This window comes from Boleophthalmus pectinirostris, unplaced genomic scaffold, assembly GCF_026225935.1.
Source record: "Boleophthalmus pectinirostris isolate CB_2022bp ecotype Guang Dong unplaced genomic scaffold, ASM2622593v1 HiC_scaffold_17, whole genome shotgun sequence".
Lineage (NCBI taxonomy): Eukaryota > Metazoa > Chordata > Actinopteri > Gobiiformes > Gobiidae > Boleophthalmus > Boleophthalmus pectinirostris.
The window spans coordinates 36617367-36644323 of NW_026571115.1; the positions used below are offsets into that span (position 1 = coordinate 36617367).

Below are 26957 nucleotides of genomic sequence, written 5' to 3' on the forward strand. Positions count from 1 at the left end.
CCACGTACACCGAAAAGTAACATTGCGCTGAATTGGAACAGGAATTATGTTTCGTTACCAAATTTTCAATAGCAGCACGTTACACTATTTTTACCTGAAAAAAAGTAGTTGCTTTACACCCAGCCAATGTTCCCTCTAAGTTTTCATATGTCTGGACGTACAGACAACCTCTGTGAGCTGTGACCACACACCAGTATCAACACCTGGGATCATCGCAAGTTTCATGGCTTATTAAAACAATCAAATTACAACAGCAATTTCCATTAGTTTACTTTTAAAATAACTCATTTGGTGCACTTAAAATGAAAAAGACAAAAACTGTTGATTGAAAATTGTTGTCGTGAGATTTTGTACTATGTTATGTGAGAGTCCTGCTTTGGCCTGGGTCGGTGAGGTCCAGTTTTGGCCGAGGTGAGGGTCTTGCTCTGGAAGAAATAAGACGTATCCACCTTTCAGACATAACATTTTATTCACATTAAAACTTTCACATTTTCCACAATGACGTGTGCTGCAGCTTGTGTCTTTTATTAGCATTTCTACTACCAATAAATGATCTACTCATAATAGAATTTAATGATTAATATCCATAAATAAAACATCTTAATAAATCTCACTAGAATATGCACAAATTTGACTTAAATTTTACCTTATTTTTCACGTCCCTCCTTCTCACTTCTCCAGTGGTTTTACACTTTGTCCAGGTCGATGCTCCGTCTGCTTCTTGCTTTGACTTTATGCGCATCAGCAGTTTCACCGCTTGTTCTTCTATTTGCACATATTCTGACAGCCATTCCATCTTAAAAGAACCGTATTTCTTTTTTACTTTGGTTTGGTGAGTGGACGTATCACATTCACTGCGCGTTCTTTTCGCCATGATAAGGGGTTAGCATTAGCGTCACTTAACTCCGCCGCACTGTTATTATTGTTATACAGCACGTGTGGGCAGAGCACGTGCGCAAGTACTGTCATTGCCGTGATTGGCTGCGTAGCGTAATTGCATCGTATCGTATGATTGACTGGACACACGTCACTCACTGAGTCACACAGCAAAATGATACAGAAAAAAATGTTATAGATCTAATTCATTTGCAGTGCGCTGCATCGTTTTCTTGTGCGCTGAGAGTGTGTGAGCAGTGCGCAGTTGTGCAGTTGCGCAGCTTAGAGGGAACATTGCACCCAACACTGGTCCTGATTTAGTCCTGATTTAGTCCTGATTTAGTCCTGATTTAGTCCTGATTTAGTCCTGATTTAGTTCTGGTATAGTTTTGCTGTAGTCCTGGTTCAGTCCTGGTTTAATCTTGGATAACTTTGTATAAATAAAAGTCCATGTAAACTGTGGTCAGGTGGTGACAAGTATTTTGATTATATTTGCAATTTATGTTTCTTTTCTTCATCAAATTCACATTTCAAATGAATCCAGAAGGCAAAACACTGAAATGCTAAATGACAAACAAATACAAGAATCACATTTGAGTTAGCAGTTTTATGCAGAATAAGATCAGTAAAAGAAGGATATTTTGTTGTTTGTGGAGGACATTATGGCGCTTTAAAAGCTCCAGCCTTTGTGATTTGCAAAGTGCAATCCATTCAAATTGAAATTTTGATTTGATCGTGATTAGTCTTGCAGCAATCATAGGAATCAACACAATTTCTTTTCTCCTACACTTCATGGCTCTGCAAATAAATATGGCATCCAATATTCCAAATAGTACAATAGTGCAGTAATACACATAAACTTCCCTTTTATTACACATTAAGTCACATATCTGTCCTTATTGTATGCCCCCTCTTTCCTTCCTGTTGCTATGCCCTCACTTCTTGCCAGTTGTTACGTAAAGAGAGAACAATATAACTACACTGTGTCCTGATTTAGTCCTGATTTAGTTCTGGTATAGTTCTGCTATAGTCCTGGTTCAGTCCTGGTTTAATCTTGGATAACTTTGTATAAATAAAAGTCCATGTAAACTGTGGTCAGGTGGTGTTAGTCGTATCGTGGCGTCGCAGGCGTGGCAGGCGTCGTAGGCGTGTGCTCGTGCTGACCGTCCTCCATCTCCTCGTGTCCCTCAGGTCCTGTCTCTGGGCGCAGACGTTCTCCCCGAGTACAAACTGCAGGCTCCTCGTATCCACCGCTGGACCGTGCTGCACTACAGCCCGTTCAAGGCCGTGTGGGACTGGCTCATCCTGCTGCTCGTCATCTACACGGCCGTCTTCACCCCGTACTCGGCGGCGTTCCTGCTCAACGAGGTGGAGGAGCAGCGGCGGCGGGACTGCGGCTACACCTGCAACCCGCTGAACGTGGTGGACCTGGTGGTGGACGTGATGTTCATCGTGGACATCGTCATCAACTTCAGGACGACGTACGTGAACCAGAACGACGAGGTGGTGAGCGCCCCCTGGAGGATCGCCACGCACTACTTCAAAGGCTGGTTCCTCATCGACATCGTGGCCGCCATCCCCTTCGACCTGCTCATCTTCCAGTCCGGCTCCGAGGAGGTGAGGCCAGACCAGACCTGGTTTAGACCTGGTTTAGACCTGGTTTAGACCTGGTTTAGACCTGGTTTAATCTTAGACCTGGTTTAGTCCTGGTTTAGTCCTGGTTTAATCTTAGACCTGGTTTAGACCTCGTTTAGACCTGGTTTAATCTTAGACCTGGTTTAGTCCTGGTTTAGTCCTGGTTTAATCTTAGACCTGGTTTAGACCTGGTTTAGTCCTGGTTTAGTCCTGGTTTAGTCCTGTTTTAGGCCTTGTTTTATTCCTGGTTCAGTCCTGGTTTAGACCTGGTTTAGTTCTGGTTTAGTCCTGGTTTAGTCCTGGTTTAGTTCTGGTTTAGACCTGGTTTAGACCTGGTTTAGTCCTGGTTTAGTTCTGGTTTAGTCCTGGTTTAGTCCTGGTTTAATCTTAGACCTGGTTTAGACCTGGTTTAGACCTGGTTTAGTCCTGGTTTAGTCCTGGTTTAGACCTGGTTTAGTTCTGGTTTAGTTCTGGTTTAGTTCTGGTTTAGTTCTGGTTTAGTTCTGGTTTAGTCCTGGTTTAGTCCTGGTTTAATCTTAGACCTGGTTTAGACCTGGTTTAGCCCTGGTTTAGACCTGGTTTAGTCCTGGTTTAATCTTAGACCTGGTTTAGTCCTGGTTTAATCTTAGACCTGACTTAGACCTGGTTTAGACCTGGTTAGTTCTGGTTTAGACCTGGTTTAGTCCTGGTTTAGCCCTGGTTTAGTTCTGGTTTAGTCCTGGTTTAGACCTGGTTTAGTTCTGGTTTAGTTCTGGTTTAGTCCTGGTTTTGTCCTGGTTTTGTCCTGGTTTAGTCCTGGTTTAGTCCTGGTTTAGTCCTGGTTTAGTCCTGGTTTTGTCCTGGTTTAGTCCTGGTTTTGTAACCCTGTGTTTAAACCCCGCCCCCCAGCCCCAGACGACCACTCTGATTGGTCTGCTGAAGACGGCCCGGCTGCTGCGTCTGGTTCGTGTGGCGAGGAAACTGGACCGATACTCGGAGTACGGCGCCGCGGTGCTCTTCCTCCTCATGTGCACCTTCGCCCTCATCGCGCACTGGCTCGCCTGCATCTGGTACGAACTCAGAGCGCTCAGTGTGTGATCGGCCCCATCACACATCTGGATCATTTTTGTCTTGTTATATTTAGAAGTTTTCAGTCTCTGGTATCGGTTGATATCGTGGATCGATCGATACTTAAAGATTTACAAGCGAAATCAGTATCAGAACTGAAAAAAAAAACTGGATCAATGCATCTTAAAGGTTGTATGGAGGATTTTTTTCTTAGTTTCAAATTGTCATTAAAAGTTTAAAATACCATTACAGAGACGCAGCAGCCGTGTAATTATGATGACCAAAAAAAAAAGAATGAAAATCTATCAACTGTGCACGTAGTGAGGCCAGATAAACATCAGCCAATAGAAAACAAGCCTACCTCATTTTCTATTGGCTGTTCGGTTGTCAATCAAACTCCCTACGTTTCTAGTGTATCTGACTCTCCAGCGCGCGGGGATTATGTGGTTTATGCAGCGGCTCTTAGAGGCTTTTTCAAACTGTCGCTTCCTCGCAGTTTGCACAAAGTTTCTTGCGACGGCGGACGAGAATCCACGACCGGTGCGCGGCAAAATAAAGTCCGTTTTTGAGGACGCTGAAAGAAGAAGAGAAGAAGGGGAAAAGGAGCGAAGAGGTGATTCTTGGAGATTCCTTCCAGCGATGGCGCGACTGAAACAGACAAAGGGTCTAAAACTGACTCGTCGGTCGCTAAATTACCTCTAGACAGGTCACTTCAACAGTAATTCTGAACGCGCACTGGATGTAAACAAACGTGATTTCTAGAGTAAAGAGGCGGGAGGAGGTGTTCCTACTGAGGCTGTGGAGGAGGAAGGTGGTGTCACACATGCACAACATTTGAAAAAGGACCGTCGGTGTATTTATCTTCCCTTAAAAAAATCCTCTATACAACCTTTAAGTATTGACTATAGCATCCCCTTTTCTTTTGCTCCTCCTCCTCTGCAGGTGTATGTGTTCTGGCTCCTCCCCTCCCCTCTGATTCTTCCCCTCTCTTGTCTTCCCTTCTGACTCCTCCCTTCTGCAGGTGCATTGACTCCTCCCTTCTGCAGGTGCATTGACTCCTCCTTCTGCAGGTGCATTGACTCCTCCCTTCTGCAGGTGCATTGACTCCTCCCTTCTGCAGGTGCATTGACTCCTCCTTTCTCCTTAGGCTCCTCCCCTTTGCTCTGACTCCTCCCCTCTACAGGTGCATTGACTCCTCCCTTCTACAGGTGCATTGACTCCTCCAGTGCTCTCCTCTACATTGACTCTCCCTTCTGCAGGTGCATTGACTCCTCCCTTCTGCACTTGACTTCCTCCTGCAGGTGCATTGACTCCTCCCTTGCTCTCTCTCCCTTTGCAGGTGCATGGACTCTTCCTCTGCAGGTGCATTGACTCCTCCTTTCTCCTTAGGCCCCTCCCCTTTGCTCTGACTCCTCCCCTCTACAGGTGCATTGACTCCTCCCTTCTACAGGTGCATTGACTCCTCCCCTCTACAGGTGTATTGACTCCCCCTCGCTCTTGTGGCTCCTCCTATCTGCAGGTGTATTTGTACTGACTCCTCCCCCTCTTGTGGCTCCACCCCTCCGCAGCTGTATCTGTTTTGACTCCTCACCCTTTCTTGTGGCTCCTCCCCCTTTCTTGTGGCTCCTCCCCTCTGTTGTGGCTCCTCCCCTCCGCAGCTGTATCTGTTCTGACTCCTCCTCTGTCTTGTGGCTCCTCCCCTCCACAGGTGTATCTGTTCTGACTCCTCTCCTGTCTTGTGGCTCCTCCCCTTCGCAGGTGTATGTGTGCTGACTCCTCCCCCTCTCTCTTGGCTCCTCCCCCCGCAGGTGTATTTATTTTGACTCCTCCCCTCTCTTGTGGCTCCTCCCCTCTCTCTTGTGGCTCAGGTACGCCATCGGTAACGTGGAGCGCACGAGTACGGCTCGGGTCGGGGTGCTGAGGATCGGCTGGCTGGACAACCTGGCGGAGCAGATCGGGAAACAGTACAACGACACGGACGTGAGCTCGGGTCCGTCCATCAAAGACAAGTACGTGACGGCGCTGTACTTCACCTTCAGCAGCCTCACCAGCGTCGGCTTCGGAAACGTCTCCCCCAACACCAACCCGGAGAAGATCTTCTCCATCTGCGTCATGCTCATCGGATGTGAGTCCAGGGAAAGATGCGGGCAAATAAAACAGGCTTCCCACTAGGGATGGGCGTGATTAATCGATTAATCGATAATTGATCATTAAGAATTTCATCGATTACGTTCATTTTAATCAACAAACCGAATGTAGGTTGCTGTGTGTCGTGACCAAACAGGTGTGTACATGTGTCTCTGCATCAGAAGGAGCGAGACACAAACAGTGGGTCAGTCTGTAACGAACCGAAGCACAAATGTGGATTTAACCAGGATTTGTAGAAGAAATTCCACACTTTCCGTTGCGTTGGGACAAGTGTGAGTCCATGTGCACAGTGGATAAAGCAGCACATATGTTTCTGTGTCCAGTGGGAAAAAGTTTTTCCAGGTGAGAGTCGCTCAATGTGGATGACGAGGCCCCGCCCCCTCCCCCCGTACGGTGTCCTGGTTTTGACAAACACAAATCTGGTCACACTGACCTGTATTCACCTGAGTCATGTCTTTTAATCCAACACAAGTTGAACCACATCAGCGACACAAGAGCTGGAGTTTTATCTTCACTTAGTTTATGTAAATTAGTGATGTGGTTTTAAGTTTTGTTTCTGTGAGATTTGAACAAAACTGAATTAAACACATTATAATGTCAAACAGCTGATGTGGATCTAGAGTCGTTATGTTTATATGTCGTAAAGTTGAATTTATTTATGCAGATTAGTGCAGATAGTAATAATAATGATGATCATTTTAATATAAAAACGTTAATGATTAATCGATAATCGATCGTTAATTCTTCCGACGATCGATTAAGAAAATTTCATCGAATGCCCGTCCCTAATTCCCACTCATTTTCACGGGCAAAATTTCAAAAGTTTTCCATGAGATTTTGAGAATTAATCAGACTTTTAGGGTAAATCTGAAATGTTAAATCTTTCCTCTCACCTTATGGTTTGGAATTATAGTTTTTGAACATTTAAAATCCTGTCATTTATTGTCGTCTCTTTTAAACAAAAGGTGCAGATGATCAGAAATAATCAGAACAGCCTCATGAGAACTGAACAGAACACTGGAGTTACTACAATTTCATAACTTTTCCAAAACTTGTATTGAGTTTACAAAATTCCATGACTTTTCCAGGCCTGGAAAATGACATTTTCAATTTCCATGACCTTTGCAGGATTTCCATGACTGTGGAAACCCTGCAAATATTGAGGACGTAGAACCGAACTTTGAATAAACTACTACTAAAAAAAACAAAAAACTTTACCAAAACCATTACAGTCATTTTGCAGCACTACAAAAAAAAAACCAAAAAAAACATAGATGACATGGATCATGACCTAAAGGGTTTAGGCTGAAGTAAAAAGTATTTATAAAGCCAAACTCTATTAAACAACGACAGAACTCCAAAAAAGAAAAGCAGCCTATGAAGAGCTAGTTTACATTTATAATTTTACTTTTGACTTACTGTAAATATAAGAGACAAAATATAAATGAAAACAAACTGAATTTAATGCATAATTCATTCATTCCAGAGCTCGAGATCTTTAAAACATAACATTTTATTCTCTTACTTTAAGGCTTCTACAGTGTTTGACTTTTTTAAAATCATAATTTTTCGTTTGTGGTCGTACAAACTGAGAATTATATTAACAAAGGCACAGAAGTTTATCGTTTATGATCGAACAAAGTAAATTACAATGAGAATGAAAAAATGTAAGTTTTTTTTTGTTTTTCATTTATTGTTGTACAAACTAATAATAATGAAAAGTTCATTTGATTCTGTCTGTTAAACTTCACTTGTTTAATGTTAATACTTCAACTGTCCTGTCTCCTCTCCTGTCTCCTCTCCTGTCTCCTCACCTGTCTCCTCTCCTGTCTCCTCTCCTGTCTCCTCACCTGTCTCCTCCCTGTCTCCTGTCTCCTCTCCTGTCTCCTCACCTGTCTCCTCTCCTGTCTCCTCTCCTGTCTCCTCACCTGTCTCCTCTCCTGTCTCCTCCCCTGTCTCCTCCCCTCTCTCACCTGTCTCCTCACCTGTCTCCTCTGTCTCGTCTCCTCACCTGTCTCCTCACCTGTCTCCTCACCTGTCCTCACCTCCCTCACCTGTCTCCTCACCTGTCTCCTCTCCTGTCTCCTCTCCTGTCTCCTCTCCTGTCTCCTCTCCTGTCTCCTCACCTGTCTCCTCACCTGTCTCCTCACCTGTCTCCTCTCCTGTCTCCTCACCTGTCTCCTCACCTGTCTCCTCTCCTGTCTCCTCTGTCCTCACGTCTCCTCTCCTCTGTCTCCTCTCCTGTCTCCTCTCCTGTGTCTCCTCTCCTCCCTGTCTCCCTCTCCTCACCTGTCTCCTCACCTGTCTCTCTCTCTCCTGTCTCCTCACCTGTCTCCTCACCTGTCTCCTCTCCTGTCTGTCTCCTCTGTCTCCTCTGTCTCTCCCTCTCCTGTCTCCTCCCCTGTCTCCTCCCTGTCTGTCTCCTCTCCCTGTCTCCTCCTCTCCTGTCTCCTCTCCTCTCCTGTCTCCTCTCCTGTCTCCTCTCACCTGTCTCCTCACCTGTCTCCTCTCCTGTCTGTCTCCTCTCCCTGTCTCCTCACCTGTCTCCTCACCTGTCTCCTCTCCTGTCTCCTCCTCACCTGTCTCCTCCCTCACCTGTCTCCTCTCTCCTCTCCCTGTCTCTCCTCACCTGTCTCCTCACCTGTCTCCTCTCCTCTCCTGTCTCCTCTCCTGTCTCCTCACCTGTCTCCTCTCCTGTCTCCTCACCTGTCTCCTCACCTGTCTCCTCTCCTGTCTCCTCTCCTGTCTCCTCTCCTGTCTCCTCACCTGTCTCCTCTCCTGTCTCCTCACCTGTCTCCTCACCTGTCTCCTCTCCTGTCTCCTCTCCTCCTGTCTCCTCTCTCCTGTCTCCTCTCCTGTCTCCTCTCCTGTCTCCTGTTCTCCTCTCCTCTCTCCTCTCCTGTCTCCTCACATGTCTCCTCTCCTGTCTCCTCTCTCTCTGTCTCCTCTCTCTCTCTCCTGTCTCCTCCCCTCTCTCCTCTCCTGTCTCCTCACATGTCTCCTCCCCTCGTGTCTCCTCTTCTCTTCCCTCTCCTGTCTCCTCCCTGTCTTCCTCCCCTCTCTCCTGTCTCCTCCCTGTCTCCTCACATGTCTCCTCTCCTCTGTCTCTCCTCTCTCTGTCCTCTCCTGTCTCCTCTCCTCTGTCTCCTCTCCTCTTCTCCTCTCCTGTCTCCTCTCCTGTCTCCTCCCTCTGTCTCCTCTCTCTCTCCTCCTCTCTCTGTCTCCTCCCCTGTCTCCTCTCCTCTCCTCCTCTCCTGTCTCCTCCCTGTCTCCTCCCTCTTCTCCTCTCCTGTCTCCTCCCCTGTCTCCCTCTCCCTGTCTCCTCCCCTGTCTCCTCTCCTGTCTCCTCTCCTGTCTCCTCTCCTGTCTCCTCTCCTGTCTCCTCCCCTCTCTCCTCTCCTGTCTCCTCACATGTCTCCTCTCCTGTGTCCTCTCCTCTTTCCTCTCCTGTCTACTCCCTTGTCTCTTCTTCTATCATCTGTCTTGTCTCCTCTCCTGTCTCCTCACCTGTGTCCTCACATGTTTCCTCCTCTGTCCAATGTCCCCTGTCTCCTCACAGCTCTGATGTACGCCAGTATCTTCGGGAACGTCTCCGCGATCATCCAGCGTCTGTACTCGGGGACGGCGCGGTACCACACGCAGATGCTCCGGGTCAAAGAGTTCATCCGCTTCCATCAGATCCCGGGAGCCCTGAGGCAGCGGCTGGAGGAATATTTCCAACACGCCTGGTCCTACACCAACGGCATCGACATGAACGCCGTGAGTATCACCCGAACGTCCCACCGCTCTGAATTTAACGTGGACAACCTGATCACTGAGTAACACCCGAACGTCCCGTCGCTCTTGTAGTGAATATTTGTCAACGGAAATTCACAAAAAAAAAGCGGTGAACAAACTTGGAACTAAACTAAAATTTAAAAATCAGCTTTGGGCACCGTGGGGATGTGGTTTATGTCGTACAGAATAAAAAACTCCAGGTCCTGTGCTGCATTTTCCAAGATTTATTCCAAGTTTTGCAGGAAAATAACAAGGATACATGATCAAGGCCTACACCTGCTGCCTCTCCTGCCCCTGTCACTCCTCTCCTGCCCCTGTCACTCCTGCCCCTGTCACTCCTGCCGACCGGTGAAACCACAGGCCCGTCCAGGTGCACTCGGTGCACACGGTGCTCATGAACTAAACCAAAACAGCCAAAACAAATTAGACAAAACAAACGAGCAAACATAAAATATTAACACAGCAAAAATATATTCAATATGAACATTTACTTAAACTCGAGGACCTGAGTCTTTTAGGGCAGAGGACTAGAGTTGTGAGGACCCGAGTCTGTGAGGGCAGAGGACCCGAGTCTGTGAGGGCAGAGGACCCGAGTCTGTGAGGGCAGAGGACCCGAGTCTGTGAGGGCAGAGGACCCGAGTCTGTGAGGGCAAAGGACCCGAGTCTGTGAGGACCCGAGTCTGTGAGGGCAGAGGACCAGACAGAGGACCTGAGGCTGTATGGACCTGAGTGTGTGCATATGACACAGAGGATTTGAGTTGTGAGGACCTGAGTGTGTGAGTGTGACACAGAGGACTTGTGTTGTGAGGACCTGAGTGTGTGAGTGTGACACAGAGGACTTGAGTTGTGAGGACCTGAGTGTGTGAGTGTGACACAGAGGACTTGAGTTGTGAGGACCTGAGTGTGTGAGTGTGACACAGAGGACTTGAGTTGTGAGGACCTGAGTGTGTGAGTGTGACACAGAGGACTTGAGTTGTGAGGACCTGAGTGTGTGAGTGTGACACAGTGGAGGAGTCACACCGACTCTCTAAGTCGTGTTTGTTTTTCTGTGTTGGGAGATTTAAATATTCTTGATTTTCTCTCATTGTTTTCCTTTTGGTTGTGTAAAAATGTGGGAACATTAAACCGAACAGAAGATTTCTCTATAAAAAGCTCTTGACATGACGACGGTCTGAGGATCACACAGATAAAACGACTCACGAGATTTACAAAGTCTATTTCAGGTTCATTTTCTCGTCTTTCATCTTCGCTCGGACTCACCACAGGCTCGACTTCATCAACGTTTTTATTCTGTCTGGACAGAAACGATCTCCCTGCAGCTGCACGTCCAGCTCAGTGCCTGTTACATGAACATGACACAATCATCTAAACAAATATCGAGCAGCTCAAGATCTCACGTCTGACATGAACTCAGCTTCAGAGTCTGCAGGTCCAGCTGCTCCTGAATGTTTCTGAAACCATTTGTAGGTTTTTCTCTAAACTCTGCTGCAGAAGATAAACCCCCAGACTGATAAAAAGAACATCTACTGACAGTTTGTGAATTTAAATATCCAGGAGTCATGGCTGATTCCAAACTCAACTTCAAACAGCAGAAAATAAAGGTAGTAAACAAAATCAAGTCCAGTTTGTCAAATTTCAAACACATAAGCGGCAGCCTGCAAGACCACGCATCAGTTCCATCCATCCTTTTTCTTCCTCTTATCCGGAGTCGGGTCTCAGGGGCATCAGTCTAAGCAGGGACTCCCAGACTTCCTTCACCCTGGACACTTCCTCCAGCTCCTCCGGGAGGACCCCGAGGTGTTCCCAGGTCAGTCCAGAGACATTGTCCCTCCAGTGTGTCCTGGGTCTTCCCCGGGGGCCTCCTCACAGTGGGATGTGCCCGGAACACCTCCTGAGGGAGACGTCCAGGAGACATCAGAACAGACGTCCTCCCCTCAAACTCTTCTCTCCACGTGGAGGAGCAGCGTCTCTGCTCCGAGCTCCTCCTGTGTGACTGAGCTCCTCACTCCATCTCTAAGGGAGCACCCAGACGCCCTGCGGAGGAAACTCATTTCGAGCGCTTGTATCTGTGATCTCGTCCTTTCAGTCATTACCCAGAGCTCATTTTCTCCGGGACATTTTCTCAGATTTCCCAGATTTTGTCAGTTATCACCAACAGAGTCGTCATCCGTATGTTTTCAAACATTTTCCGGGTTTGTGACTTAAGCGTGAACAGAACCTATTTCAACACCAAGGAGATAGTGGGGTAAAAGTAACTCACTTCTGCCCCCTTCTGTCCCCTTCTTTCCCCTTCTGTCCACTTCTCCCTGTCCCACTTCTGTCCTTCTGCCCCTTCTTTTCCCCTTCTTTCCCCTTCTGTCCACTTCTGTCCCCTTCTGTCCCTTCTTCTGTCCCCTTCTGTCCCACTTCTACCCACTTCTGTCCCTGTAGGTTCTGAAAGGTTTCCCCGAGTGTCTCCAGGCCGACATCTGCCTGCACCTGAACCGGACTCTGCTGCAGAACTGCCGCGCGTTCCGAGGGGCGAACAAAGGCTGCCTGCGCGCTCTGGCCGTGCGCTTCAAGACCACGCACGCGCCCCCCGGTGACACGCTGGTGCACTGCGGCGACATCCTCACCGCGCTCTACTTCATCTCCAGAGGCTCCATCGAGATCCTCCGAGACGACACCGTGGTCGCCATCCTCGGTCAGTCCACTTTAAAGATTTTATAATAACGCAAAATGAACTCTCCTGAGCTTTAAAGGTTGTATAGAGGATTTTCCAAGGAACGAGAAATCCAGCGACTGTTTGTCGTTTTTCAAATGTTGCGCATGCGTGAAACCACCCCCCCTCCCCCACAGCTCCTACGTAGAAACACCTCCTCCCTCCTCTTTACGCCAGAAAGTCCTCATCGCTGCACATGACTTGTAAACAACTAACTACAGTGTTGGTTAGGCAAGACGGAGAAGTGAGGAAGCAGGGAGAGGAGCAGGAAAGGGGAGAGCAGAGATTCCGTGCGAATGAACTAGCTACAACACGCAGCAGCAAGCGGACTCTTTCTTTGCCTTGAAAATTACAGTTTTCAGACATAGGATATCGCTTTTGTGTCCTGAAAAACGTTTGTGTAACTCTTGGAAATAAAGTACGTTTTCATAATAAGCAGAAGTTTCCTGTCCAGGAGTAATTTGTGGACCAGTGGTTCAGTCTTTAGACTCTTCGTCTGCTTCAGTCGCGCCATCGCTGGAATGAATCTCCAAGAATCACCTTAGTTTGGCTTCGCTGCTTTTCCCCTTGTCTTCTTCTTTCAGCGACCTCAAAAACGGACTTTCTTTTGCGGCGAACTGCTCCTGGATTCTTGTCGCCATCGCAACAAACTTTGTGCGAACTGCGAGGAAGATATAGGTCAAAAAAGCCGCTAAGAACTGTTGCGTTGGTGGAGTAAACAGCGTCTGTGCGTCTTGCGTCTGTGGACTGTGTGACAGTCGTACGTAAACCACGTACCGGCGGCGCAGGCAAGTCAGTTACACTAGAAACGTAGGGAGTTTGATTGACAGCCTGTCAGCTCACAGATAACGAGGCAGTGTCCTTATCCCCACCACGTCCAGAGTTGATGAATTTTTATTCTCTTTTTTTTGGTCATCATAATTACAAGGCGACTGTGTCTCTATAATCTATCACTGACAATTTGAAACAAAAAAAAAATCCTCCATACAACCTTTAAGTCGTGTTCTGATGTTGTTTCCTCCTCAAAAACAGAGCTGGAGTTGTGTTTTGTTTCTTTATTATTCGTCTGTCTACATCTCCAAAGCTCTAAACGCTCTCTTCCACCTTGTGATGTCATGAAGTGGAAGTTTTCAAGTGAACAGCTCCTTTTTACTTTTTGTTCAGTGGAGATTGGCGACTCCACGTGGGATCAGTTTTGAGTCAAATAGTTCGAATAACGGTTTTAAAACATCAAGCAAAAAAGTATAAAACGAAACACCACATTTTTAAAAATCGAACAAAAAAAGTAAAATAAAATAAAATCAATAAAGTTGCAATCTAATTAATGGATTAATGAATCGTTGCATTTATGTCACGCCGTTCGAAGACGCCCAAAGCTCTTTACAGATCATTCTTCATTGGGCAAGTGACTTTAAAACAGTAATGTTTTATTTATTTATGCCGTGTTTCTGTCATTTCAGAGTGATTTGTTACATCACAATATTACTGTATTTAAAATATAAAACATTACATGACTATTGCAGCACTTTAAGTTACCCTCACCAAAATATCTGCAAAGATGTTGAACTTCTGCGCCGTATGTGGACTGAACCAGGACTAAACCAGGAATAAACCAGGACTAAACTAGGACTAATCTTGGACTAGAACTTGGAATCTAGTTCCACCCCTGAGTGAACCTCGAGTCTGTGGAGCAGGTGTCTGTAAGGCGCGATCGGACGTCAACTACGTTTAGCCTTGTGGAGCGTGGAGTTCTGCGTCGGTCCTTTCGCCCGTGGTCACCTGACGGTCTACATGGGCGTGTCTCCGGCGTTTCACCGCTGCTGATGTCGCGGTGATTTTAGTGAATTTGTGTTGTGCTCTCGTCTTATTATTTGTATGTATTTTCGTAGACTTATGATTTGCCCAATTGCGAGTAAGAAAACTTGATCACGTGAGGCACAAAATTATGAATGGCCTGCACCTGTGAATAAAGTGAAGTGTGCGCCCGTGGAGAATGGAGTCACCACACAGGAAGTGAATACAACGTGAACTGTGTTTTAATGGTCACAACAACGCTGTAGAGGGACCCTGCTAACAATTTGTATGAAGAAAAACCCACCACTTCCATCCAGGTTAAAAAAGCAGTGTGACACGCTTTACTCACATTTGTACACAGTAAAATAGAAACATTTTTTCCCCCTGTAATGCCACATTACTGCGTTACAGCAAAAAACAACAATTACAGTAATTCATTACTTTTATAACACGTTACTTCCAACACTGGCCACAGTTGCCCTGGGGCAGACTGACAGAAGCGAGGCTGCCAATCTGCCCATCTGTTGTACCACTGGCGCCTCCTGTGGCTCCTGGAATTCGCAGTGTCTCCATCCAAGCCCTGCCCAGGCCCGGCCCTGCTGAGCGTCTGAGATCTGACAGGATCAGGATCTGACGAGCCGCTGTGGCCAAATTATTTTTGTAATCATGTAAAATTTCTGTCTTTGCCTGTTTGGAAACATTTTATTTTTGTTCCGCGTCTTTCTCAGTTTTGTTTGACGCCGTTTTCTTTGGTTCTGATTCTTCTCGTTGGATTTTTTGGTTTCAGTTTTGGCACAGGTGTGACAGGTGGGCGGGGTTTCCTTCGGTTCATTCCCATTGGTTCATTTATGTTTGACGGACAGCTGAGCCTGGAGCTCCTGAAGCTGTTGTGGATGTTTCCTGGTGAATTTTTGACGACTGAAACACAGACGAGTTTGTCCAGAACTTCCACTGTAGAAAAACGTTGTTCCACCAGAGAACAGTGAATATTAGAAAAACTCTAAGCACCAGAACTACAACAGGAAACGTCCACAAGGCTCAGCTGTCCGTCAGACATAAATGAACCAATGGGAATGAACCGAAGGAAACCCCGCCCACCTGTCACACCTGTGCCAAAACTGAAACCAAAAAGTCTGGGAGCACAAATGAGGAGTGTGGAATCATAACCAAACAAAAAAAACAAAAAAAAACATAATCAAACAAAACTGAGAAAGACGCGGAACAAAAATAAAAGAGGCAAGGACAGATATTTTTGATTTTTAATTTTACAGATATTTTTAAACTTTTGATTGCACAAATAATTAGATTGCATATTTGTATTTTGAGTTATAATTTTTTGCTTAATGTTTCTAAGTGTTATTTGAACTATATCAGAATCAACAAAATGATTCTAATGAAGGAGTAAACAATGTGGATTTTTTAATTATTTTTTTTTTTATTTGAGAGAAGAGTTCAGTCTAAATCTGCAGGTTTGTGAGTTAAACATGTGAGAATGAAACAAAACACAACTCCAGGTCTTGTTTGTGATGAAAAAACGACATTAGAACAAAGAGTAGATCAGAAAATATCTTAATCTGGGTCAGAACTGTTGCTTTGAGACATTTGATCACGTGTGAAACCCAAACTCTACATCATTCCCCAGACGTGTTCTAAACTCTGCCCCCTGGTGGTAGGTAAGAACGACATCTTCGGCGAGGCGGTGAGCGTGTACGGGCGCCCGGGCAAGTCCAGCGCCGACGTCCGGGCTCTGACCTACTGCGACCTGCACAAGATCCAGCGCGACGAGCTGCTGGACGTGCCTGGACATGTACCCGGACTTCGCCCAACTCTTCTGGACCAACCTGGAGATCACCTTCGACCTGCGAGACGTGAGCGCCGCACACGCACCAGCCGAGAACTGTCACACCGCAAACGAAACACAAACCCTCTGAGGCTGTTGAACGTTTTGATTTATCGAAAAGAAAATAATCGATTCTCGTGTGTTTGTGCGTTTGGTTTGTTTTCAGGCGGACGGCGTGGACCTGCCCTCAGCTCCCGCCTCAGAGTGCGACTTCAACAAACACAAACACCGACGGAGATCTCTGCGCCGCAGGAACCGCCCAGGTAACTCAGATGCCCTCCCACGCTCCTGTACCCCTGTGTCAGACTGAAAGGTCAAATGAGTATTTAATTACAATGTATTTTTATTTTAGTTTGTTTGTTTTTAAATGTAATTCTAAATTTGTCTATAATGGTAATCTTGAAACATTCAAATAAAACACTTTTAATATTTTGTGTAGTGCTGTCAAGAGATAAAAAAATGGAGAGATTAATTCATTATGATCTGTAATTAATTAATCTAATTCATCTCTTTTTTAATCTCACCTAAAAACTGCTGAGAAAAGCTTCAACTTGAGATATTTTCATTTGAATTCATGATTATATTATTGTACAGAACAAAAAGTGACTTTCACTTTCATTTATTGTTGAACAAACTTGAACAGATGCAGTTGTTTACATTTCGCTGTGTCCATTTGTCAAACTCTAAATAATTAGAAAATACAAATAAAATGAAACATCAGGTTAGAGCCCTGCACCCGCAGGACCCGACGCAAAACAGAGCGACGCAAGACACATTTTGAAAGCTCATTGCAGCGCGAGCGGAACGAGACCGTACGACGAGGGAGCGGGCGGAACGAGACCGTACGACGAGGGAGCGGGCGGGACGAGACCGTACGACGAGGGAGCGGGCGGAAAGAGACCGTACGACGAGGGAGCGGGCGGAACGAGACCGTACGACGAGGGAGCGGGCGGACGAGACGACGACGAGGGACGAGCGTACGACGAGGGAGCGGGCGCGGAGACGAGACCGTACGACGACGGGCGGACGAGGAGCGGGCGGAACGAGACCGTACGACGAGGGAGCGGGCGGGACGAGGCGGGACGAGACCGTACGACGACGAGGGAGCGGGCGGGCGGGACGAGACCGACGACGAGGGAGCTACGACGACGGGGAGCGGGCGGAGGACGAGACGACGTACGACGACGACGGAGCGGGCGGGAACGAGACCGTACGACGAGGGAGCGGGGACGGGACGAGACCGTACGACGAGGGAGCGGGCGAGAGACGACCGGAGCGGGCGGACGAGACCGTACGACGAGGGAGCGGGCGGACGACGACGACGTACGACGAGGGAGCGGGCGGGACGTACGAGAACGACGAGTACGACGAGGGAGCGGGCGGGAGACGAGACCGTACGACGAGGGACGACGAGGGAGCGGGCGGAACGAGACCGTACGACGAGGGAGCGGGCGGGACGACCGACGACCGTACGACGAGGGAGCGGGCGGACGAGACGGGCGGGCGGAACGAGACGTAACGACGTACGACGAGGACGGCGCGGAACGAGACCGTACGACGAGAGCGGGCGGAAAAGACGAGACGTACGACGACGAGGGAGCGGGCGGAACGAGACTGTACGACGAGGAAGCGGGGGGAACGAGACCGTACGACGAGGGAGCGGGCGAACGAGACCGTACGACGAGGGAGAGCGGGCGGAAAGAGAGACCGTACGACGAGAGGAACGAGAGCGGGCGGACGAGAGACGTACGACGGGACGAACGAGACCGTCGACGACGGGAACGAGACGTACGACGGACGAGGGAGCGGGCGGAACGACGACGACGGCGTACGACGAGAGCGATACGAGAGGGAGCGGCGAGAGACCGTACGACGAGATACGACGTACGACGAGGGAGCTACGACGTCGACAAAACTAAATCTGAGTTTAAAGTAAAATACACAAATGATTCATGTTTGCCTCAAACATCATTTGTGCTGGAGATTTTTTTTTGTAGATGCGGTCGAACCTTGCACATATTTTCCATTTCTCCATGTTTGATGAAGCTCAAGAAAGTGAACGTCCACATTAGTGACGGTCATTCGATTAAATTTTATTAATCGATCATCGGGAGAATTAACAATTGATTTTTGATTAATCATTAAGGTTTTATATAATAAGTATCATCATTATTATTACTGTTACTAATCTGTATGCATAAAGTTGATGACCATTTACCATATAAACATAACGACTCTAGAGCCACATCAGCCCGTTTGACATTATAATGTGTTTAATGCAGATTTGTACAAATCTCACAGAAACAAAACTTAAACCCACATGATTCATTTACATAAACTAAGCAGAGAAAAGATAAAAACACTCTTGTGTGCAGACACGAGTCAGTGGAATATGAGTGTTCTTTCTGTGACAGGGGTGTTCTGTTGATGGTGAGTCTGGTCTGTTTGTGTGTCGTGTGATACTCACACACAAGACCAGAGCGCCCCCTAGAGTCTGTCAGTGTGAAAATGTTTATGAGTTTTCTCCCACAATTTGTAGTAATATTTTCTCTGCCTCTGACCTAGAACCAATTCCTTCAAATTGGAAAAAAATAAATAAATGACTCCAAATGTCCACTTCGGAGGACATTTGTTAAACACTCAAATTTCATTGTAAAATATTGCTACTTTACTTTAAAAATGGTTTTAATGTGTTCATTAGACATTCAGAAAAATATAACAGTGCAACTTTGATCCAAAATTTGCTTAATAAAAAAGTTATACCACTTACTGTTCTTTTTTCCATAAAATGTGGTTGTGTTGATGGCAGCCATTTTCCTTGTAAAGGAGGAGGGTCTTTTCAAAGCTCCACCCTTATAAATTTGGTATCATTTGAAAGCTCTGAATGTCCTCTTTAAATCACAGAGGGAGTTGGTTAGGTAATGTGCAGGGAGTTGGAAATATTTTTGTAAAGAAATGTCCACTAGAGAGGACAAAAATGAACTATGGGTAGTCAGGAGGATATAAGTCACAGGAAACACCCAAACCATGAGAAAAAGTGAATTATAGTCTGAAAAATCAGTTTGACGTGGACACCTTCTCGTTTTCTCCTCAGATGGAATGGACAGAGACGAGCCCAGCCCCGACCACTGCCCCGCCGGCCCCCTCCCGTCCTCCCTCCCGTCCTCCCTCCCGCTCTCTCACCCCTCCTCCCACCTCCTCTCCTCCTCCTCTCACCCCGTCTCCTCCTCCTCTCGCTGGGACGAGCCGTGCAGCAGCGACAGCCCCTGCTCTCAGTCCAGCGACGAGGACCAGGGTAAAACTGACCTGTTCCGGACCAGAGACTTGGCCCCGAGGCAGCACGGCGGGCCCTCTGCGGCTCGTCCCGTCGACCTCCAGGGGGCGCCGTACACAGGTGCAGGAACAACACGCTGAAAGAACGTGGAGTATTAATGGGGATGTACCTAATTATATTAAATATAACACAGTAAAATGTCTCGCCCCAGTACAGATGTATTGTACAAACTGTCGAAGATCTGGAAGGGTGTTTCTCTGATCAGGAAATGCACTGTTAGCATTACAGTGATGGCAAACTCTGCTCTGGTCCCTGAAAGTTGTGAACAGTGACAGGTGGGGTTAGTGTTCTGCAGGGTGGCAGGTGAGGGTGACAGGTGAGGGTGACAGGTGAGGGTGACAGGTGAGGTTAGTGTTGTGCAGGTGACAGGTGAGTGAGGTGAGGGTTGAGGGTGACAGGTGAGGTTAGTGTTCTGCAGGGTGACAGGTGAGGGTGACAGGTGAGGGTGACAGGTGAGGGTGACAGGTGGGGTTAGTGTTCTGCAGGGTGACAGGTGAGGGTGACAGGTGAGGGTGACAGGTGGGGTTAGTGTTCTGCAGGGTGACAGGTGGGGTGACAGGTGAGGGTGACAGGTGAGGGTGACAGGTGGGGTTAGTGTTCTGCAGGGTGACAGGTGAGGGTGACAGGTGACAGGTGACAGGGTGACAGGTGAGGTTGTTCTGCAGGGTCAGGTGAGGTGACAGGTGAGGGTGACAGGTGAGGTGACAGGTGGGGTTAGTGTTCTGCAGGTGACAGGTGAGGGTGAGGTGCAGGTGAGGTTAGTGTCTGCAGGGTGACAGGTGAGGGTGACAGGTGAGGGTGACAGGTGAGGGTGACAGGTGTTAGTGTTCTGCAGGGTGACAGGTGAGGGTGACAGGTGGGGTTAGTGTTCGCAGGGTGACAGGTGAGGGTGACAGGTGAGGGTGGCAGGTGGGTTAGTGTTCTGCAGGGTGACAGGTGACAGGGTGACAGGTGGGTTAGTGTTCTGCAGGTGTTGTTGACAGGGTTGAGGGTGAAGGTGAGGGTGACAGGTGAGGTGACAGGTGGGGTGACAGGTGGGTTAGTGCAGGGTGACAGGTGAGGTTAGTGTGTGCAGTGACAGGTGAGGGTGACAGGTGGGTTAGTGTGAAGGTGATGAGGGTGACAGGTGAGGGTGACAGGTGAGGGTGACAGGTGGGGTGACAGGTGGGGTTAGTGTTCAGGGTGACAGGTGGGGTTAGTGTTCTGCAGGTGACAGGTGGGGTTAGTGTTCTGCAGGGTGACAGGTGAGGGTGACAGGTGGGGTTAGTGTTCTGCAGGGTGACAGGTGAGGGTGACAGGTGAGGGTGACAGGTGAGGGTGACAGGTGGGGTTATGACAGGTTTAGAGCCTGATCGCTGTAGGGACAAATGATTCTTAAACCTTTCAGTGGTTCACCGGACTGAGAGGCGCCACTGCTGCTCCTCTTTGCCACCGGGTGCAGTAGGACACTGGGGAGGGGGTGGGAGCAGGTGTCTGTTATGGCCTACAGTGCCCCAATACACCGCCCCAATACACCAGCCCAATACCCCGCCCAATACACCCACCCCAATACACCGCCCCAATACACGCCCAGCACGCCGCCCAGCATCACACGCCCCAATACACCGCCCAATACACCGCCCAGCACGCCGCCCCAATACACCGCACCCGCCCCAACACCGCCCAATACACCACCCCAATACACCGCTCAGCACGCCGCCCCAATACACCGCCCCAATACACCGCCCCAATACACCGCCCAGCACAGCCGCCCCAATACACCGCCCCAATACACCGCCCCAATACACCGCTCAGCACGCCGCCCAATACACCGCCCCCAATACACCACCCCAATTACACCGCTCCAGCACGCCGCCCCAATACACCGCCCCAATACCGCTCCAGCCCCAATACACCGCTCCAGCACGCCGCCCCCAATACACCGCCCAGCAACGCGCCCACAATACACCGCCCCAATACACCGCCCCTAATACACCGCTCCAGCACGCCGCCCCAATACACCGCCCCCACACACCGCTCCACACGCACACCGCTCGCACCAGCGCCCCAATACACCGCCCCAATACATACCGCTCCAGCACGCCGCCCAATACACCGCTCATACACCGCCCCAATACACCGCTCCAGCACGCCGCCCAATACACCGCCCAATACACCGCCCAATACACCGCTCCAGCAACGCCGCCCCAATACACGCCCCAATACACCGCTCCAGCACGCCGCTCCAACACGCCGCTCCACACCCGCCCAATACACCGCCCAATACAGCTACACCGCTCCAATACGCCGCTCCAGCACGCCGCCCCAATACACCTGCCCCAACGCCGCACGCCGCCACAGCCGCCCAATACACCGCTCCAGCACGCCGCCCCAATACACCGCTCCAGCACGCCGCCCAGCACGCTCCCACACGCCGCCCCAATACGCCGCCCCCAATACCGCCCAATACACGCGCCCGCTCCAGCACCCTCCACACGCCGCTACCCCCGCCCCAATACACCGCCCCAGCACCACCGCTCCAGCACGCCGCTCCAATACACCGCTCCAGCACGCCGCCCAATACCCGCCAATACACCGCCCAATACACCGCTCCAATAGCACCTCCAATACACCGCTCCACACGCCGCCCACACCGCCGCCAATACCGCCCCAATACACCGCCCAGCACGCCGCCCCAATACACCGCCCCAATACACCGCCCCATACACCGCTCCAATACACCGCCCGCCGCCAATACACCGCCCCAATACACCGCCCAATTACACCGCCCCAATACACCGCCCCAATACACCGCTCCAGCACGCGCCCAATACACCGCCCAATACACCGCACCCCCCAACACCGCTCCACACCCCGCTCCAGCTCCACACGCCGCCCCAATACACCGCCAATACACCGCTCCAATACACCGCTCCAGCACGCCGCCCAGCACACCGCTCCACACGCACCCGCCGCCGCCCCAATACACCGCTCCAATACGCCGCTCCAGCACGCCGCTCCAGCACGCCGCCCCAATACGCCGCCCACGCGCTCCAATACGCCGCCCAGCACGCCGCCCATACGCCGCTCCAGCACGCCCCCAATACACCCCAATACACCGCTCCAATACACCGCTCCAATACACCGCTCCAGCACGCTGCTCCAATACACCGCTCCAATACACCGCCAATACACGCCCAGCACGCCGCCCAATACACCGCCCCAATACACCGCCCCAATACACCGCTCCAGCACGCCGCCCCAATACACCGCCCCAATACACCGCCCTCCAGCACGCCGCCCCAATACACCGCCCCAATACACCGCCTACACCGCCCCAATACACCGCTCCCGCTCCAGCACGCCGCCCAATACACCAATACACCGCTTCCAATACACCGCTACACCGCCCCAATACACCGCCCAATACACCGCTCCAGCACGCCGCCCCACACCGCCCCAATACACCGCCCCAATACACCGCTCCAGTACACCGCTCCAATACACCGCTCCAAGCACACCGCTCCAGCACGCCGCTCCACACGCCGCCCCAATACACCGCTCCAGCACACCGCCGCTCCAGCACGCCGCCCCAATACGCCGCCCAATACGCCGCTCCAATACACCGCCCCAGCACGCCGCTCCAGCACGCCGCTCCAGCACGCCGCTCCAGCACGCCCGCTCCAGCACGCCGCTCCACGCACGCGCCAATACACGCCCGCTCCAGCACGCCGCCAATACACCGCTGCCGCCAATACACCGCTCCAATACACGCACGCCGCTCCCACCGCCCCAATACACCGCTCCAATACACCGCCACCGCTCCAGCACGCCGCTCCCAGCACGCCGCCCCCCAATACACGCTCCAAGCACGCCGCCCCAATACACCGCTCCAATACACCGCTCCAATACGCCGCTCCAATACACCGCTCCAATACGCCGCCCCAATACCCGCCCCAATACACCGCCGCCCAATACGCCCCAATACACCGCTCCAGCACGCGCTCCAGCACGCCGCCCAATACACCGCCCCAATACCCGCTCCAGCACGCCGCTCCAATACACCGCCCCAATACACCATCCAGCACGCCGCTCCAGCACGCGCTCCAGCACCACGCCGCCCCAATACACCGCTCCAGCACGCCGCCGCAGCACGCCCCAATACGCCGCTCCAGCACGCCGCTCCAGCACGCCGCCCCATCACCGCCAGCACGCAGCACGCCGCTCCAATACACTGCCCAGCACGCCGCTCCAGCACGCCGCCCCAATACACCGCCCCAATACACCGCCCACGCCGTCCAGCACGCCGCCCAATCACCGCCCAGCACGCGCCCCAATACACCGCCCCAATACACCGCCCCAATACGCCGCTCCAGCACACCGCCCCAATACACCCCAATACACCGCCCCAATACACCGCTCCAGCACGCACGCCCCAATACACTGCCCCAATGCACTGCCCAGACTGCGCTCCAGCACCCACCCTAGCACACCGCCCCAGTGCACCACCCTGGCACGCTGGCACACTGCCCCAGCACACTGCCCCCGCACACTGCCCCAGCACACTGCCCCGTAAAAAAGAACACTGGCCACGACTGTGTTGTAAAACATCAAGAGCAGCTCTGAGAAGAAAAGGCTCTGACCTCTTTTATAAAGGGCGTCTGTGTTTGGAGTTCAGTCCAACTGGTCACTGAGATATTTGAAGGTTTCTAGGTTTAATCTTTTGAGAATAACTGAGCGTCTCTTCTCTGTCCTCAGCGGCTCCTCCCCTCGTCGTCCCCGGTCTCTACGGTTTCTGGCCCGAGCGCAGACCCTCTCAGTTCTCAGACTGTCACCGGCGCCTGGGACCGGCTCGGACCGGACTGTACCCGGGTCAGGACCGCTCCGGGGAACTCGAGTCCCGTCTGGAGCTGCTGCAGTCTCAGCTCAACAGGTGAGTGACCGGAACGAGGACTGAGTAAAACGAAACGAGCTGCAGGTTGGAGATTTGTAGTCGATGGTGTTTCAGATCTGGAGGCTCAAACACAAACGATTTAAAATGTGATGTGTTCAGGGGGCACCCGGATTTGAACCGGGGACCTCTTGATCTGCAGTCAAATGCTCTACCACTGAGCTATACCCCCTCTGTGTGACCTGACTGTTCCTCTATGACCTGACTGTGTGTCTGTGTGTGTGCGTGCGTGCGTGTGTTGTTTATCCAGAGGCTGTTATCTCCACGGTGCCGTCCCTCCCCCTGTGGGTTTTCTTCTGCCAAATTCAGGTGTGAAAACAAACAGGCCTCACGGACAAAACCCGCCGAGGTTTGGAGCGAAAGAAAAACACAAATCTGTCCATTTTACAAACGAGGAAAGGGCACGTTTCACTGTTCTCACTATTTCCTCGTCACAAACAAACCTGGAGTCGTGTTTTGTTTCATTCACTCAAGATTAACACACAAACCTGCAGATTTAGCAGGAGTTCTTTTTCTTTTTTTTATTGATTTATTTAATCAACATTTATTTGCTGTAAAAATAAAACATTTTGTTGCCACTTTAAAAAAAAAAAAAATTATTATTACAGAAACATAACAACAAGACAAAATAAACAAAGATATAAACAGTATAAAGTGCAGATGGGATTGTTGTTGCATCAGTGCAAAGTCCGGTTCACAGTTATGGCAGGAGTTTTAGCAGGAGGTTTTCTCTCAAACAGAAACCCCTTGTGGTGATACAGGAAGTGCTCCACTGTGTTTTTAAACTCCACACACCTGCATTAGAATCATTTGGATCAGAAGTGTCAAACTCTAATTCACAGAGGCCAAAATAAAAAACTGGGACTAAGTCGTGGAGCAAACTAAATATTTATTGAAAAATTTGAACAACATCTGCATGTTTTCTCTTCTTTCCGGATCTGTAATGTTCAACCTTTTCTTATTCAAATAAATGTTTGAATTTATCCAGAACAAGCAGAATATACAATAATAACAACATTTTAAATAAATCATGTCTCTATAGTCTGTGTGCATCTGCAGCTCTAATACATGTTTGATATGATCTCGTGGGACAAATATAATTATATCATGGACCAAATTTGGCCCCCGGGCCTGAGTTTGACCTGTCTGATTTGGATGATTTCAGCTCTGGAATTGTGAATCTCTACTGAACTAAAGGTGAAATTGTTAGAGCTGTTAAAATGAAAACTACCGCTTCATGACATCGCAAGGTGGAACAGAGCATTTTGAGCTTAAGAGATGCAGACAGAATAATAATAAAAGAGTTACTCAGACATGTGTGAATGAAACAAAACACAACTCCAGCTCTGATTTTTTTGTTTTGTTTGGTTTTGGGGGTTTTTGAGGAGGAAACAGTGTAAGAACATGGCTACAAGTCTTCCACGCCAGAGAGTTTTTTTAACAACACAATGACTTCAGTTTCATTACATCGTAGGATCAGAACATTGAACAGGAGGAGGAGGGTTTTGATTGAGTTAATTTGATACTTTTACCTTACAAGTTAGGTTTTAACAACATACCGTATTTTCTGGACTATAAATTGCTCCAGAGAACAAGTCGCACCAGCCAAAAAAATGCGTAATGAAGAAGAAAAAACATAAGTCGCACTTTTCGGAGGAATTGTATTTTATAAAATCTGAGACAAAGAACTGACATTTCACGTTCCTCTTGGTATCACTTCTGAGCAACTCGGCCTCGACCTCCGGAGGTAAACGGGCAGTGTCGGGGAGTAACAGATTACATGTACCGGAGTTATGTAATCAGAGTACAAATTGTCTTTTTAAATTTTTGTCCTGTTCTTTGAGCTGCCGTCACAGAGCGGGTTAATCTGAGTTTAGTCCTGGTTTGGTCTATGTGTATCTGAGTTTAGTCCTGGTTTAGTTCTGGTTTGGTCCTGGTTTAGTCCTGGTTTAGTCCTGGTTTAGTCCTGCTTTAGTCCTGCTTTAGTCCTGCTTTAGTCCTGCTTTAGTCCTGCTTTAGTCCTGGTTTGGTCTGTGTGTTTGAGTTTGGTCCTGGTTTAGTCCTGCTTTAGTCCTGGTTTAGTCCTGTTTAGTCCTGGTTTAGTCCTGGTTTAGTCCTGGTTTAGTCCTGCTTTAGTCCTGGTTTAGTCCTGGTTTAGTCCTGGTTTGGTCTGTGTGTGTCTGAGTTTAGTCCTGGTTTAGTCCTGGTTTAGTCCTGGTTTAGTCCTGGTTTAGTCCTGGTTTAGTCCTGGTTTAGTCCTGCTTTAGTCCTGCTTTAGTCCTGGTTTGGTCTGTGTGTGTCTGAGTTTAGTCCTGGTTTAGTCCTGGTTTAGTCCTGCTTTAGTCCTGGTTTAGTCCTGCTTTAGTCCTGCTTTAGTCCTGCTTTAGTCCTGCTTTAGTCCTGGTTTAGTCCTGGTTTAGTCCTGGTTTGGTCTGTGTGTGTCTTGAGTTTAGTCCTGGTTTAGTCCTGGTTTAGTCCTGGTTTAGTCCTGGTTTAGTCCTGGTTTAGTCTGGTTTGTCTGGTTTGGTCTGTGTGTGTCTGAGTTTAGTCCTGTTTAGTCCTGGTTTCTGGTTTAGTCCTGGTTTAGTCCTGGTTTAGTCCTGGTTTAGTCCTGGTTTAGTCCTGGTTTAGTCCTGGTTTAGTCCTGCTTTAGTCCTGGTTTGGTCTGTGTGTGTCTGAGTCCTGTCCTGGTTTATAATCCGTCATTCATCCAGGACGTTTCCAGAATAACAAAAGGTTCAAAGGTCGTGGTCCGGGTGGTTTTAAGATCAACATTTCTCCACAAACCTCACGTCTGTTACATCCGTCTCAAACCTCGTCTAGAATCCCGGCGACTCTCTCTGACTCTTTCTTTTGGTTTAGTCTGAGTTTAGTC

General features: G+C 49.2%; 1 protein-coding gene and 1 non-coding gene across 2 annotated transcripts in view; one reads left to right on the plus strand and one right to left on the minus strand.

Moving 5' to 3' along the window:
• Window positions 1-26957, plus strand: part of kcnh6a (potassium voltage-gated channel, subfamily H (eag-related), member 6a) — a 79070-nt gene that overhangs the window by 48107 nt on the left and 4006 nt on the right. The window contains 10 exon segments of the mRNA XM_055153112.1: window positions 2068-2493; window positions 3400-3560; window positions 5427-5683; window positions 9266-9465; window positions 11914-12166; window positions 15652-15776; window positions 15778-15846; window positions 15985-16081; window positions 18913-19212; window positions 23890-24064. Of these exon segments, the coding sequence (XP_055009087.1) occupies window positions 2068-2493; window positions 3400-3560; window positions 5427-5683; window positions 9266-9465; window positions 11914-12166; window positions 15652-15776; window positions 15778-15846; window positions 15985-16081; window positions 18913-19212; window positions 23890-24064 (2063 nt within the window).
• trnac-gca (transfer RNA cysteine (anticodon GCA)) lies at window positions 24183-24254 on the minus strand. Its single transcript has one exon. It is a non-coding gene; the product is annotated as a tRNA-Cys (tRNA).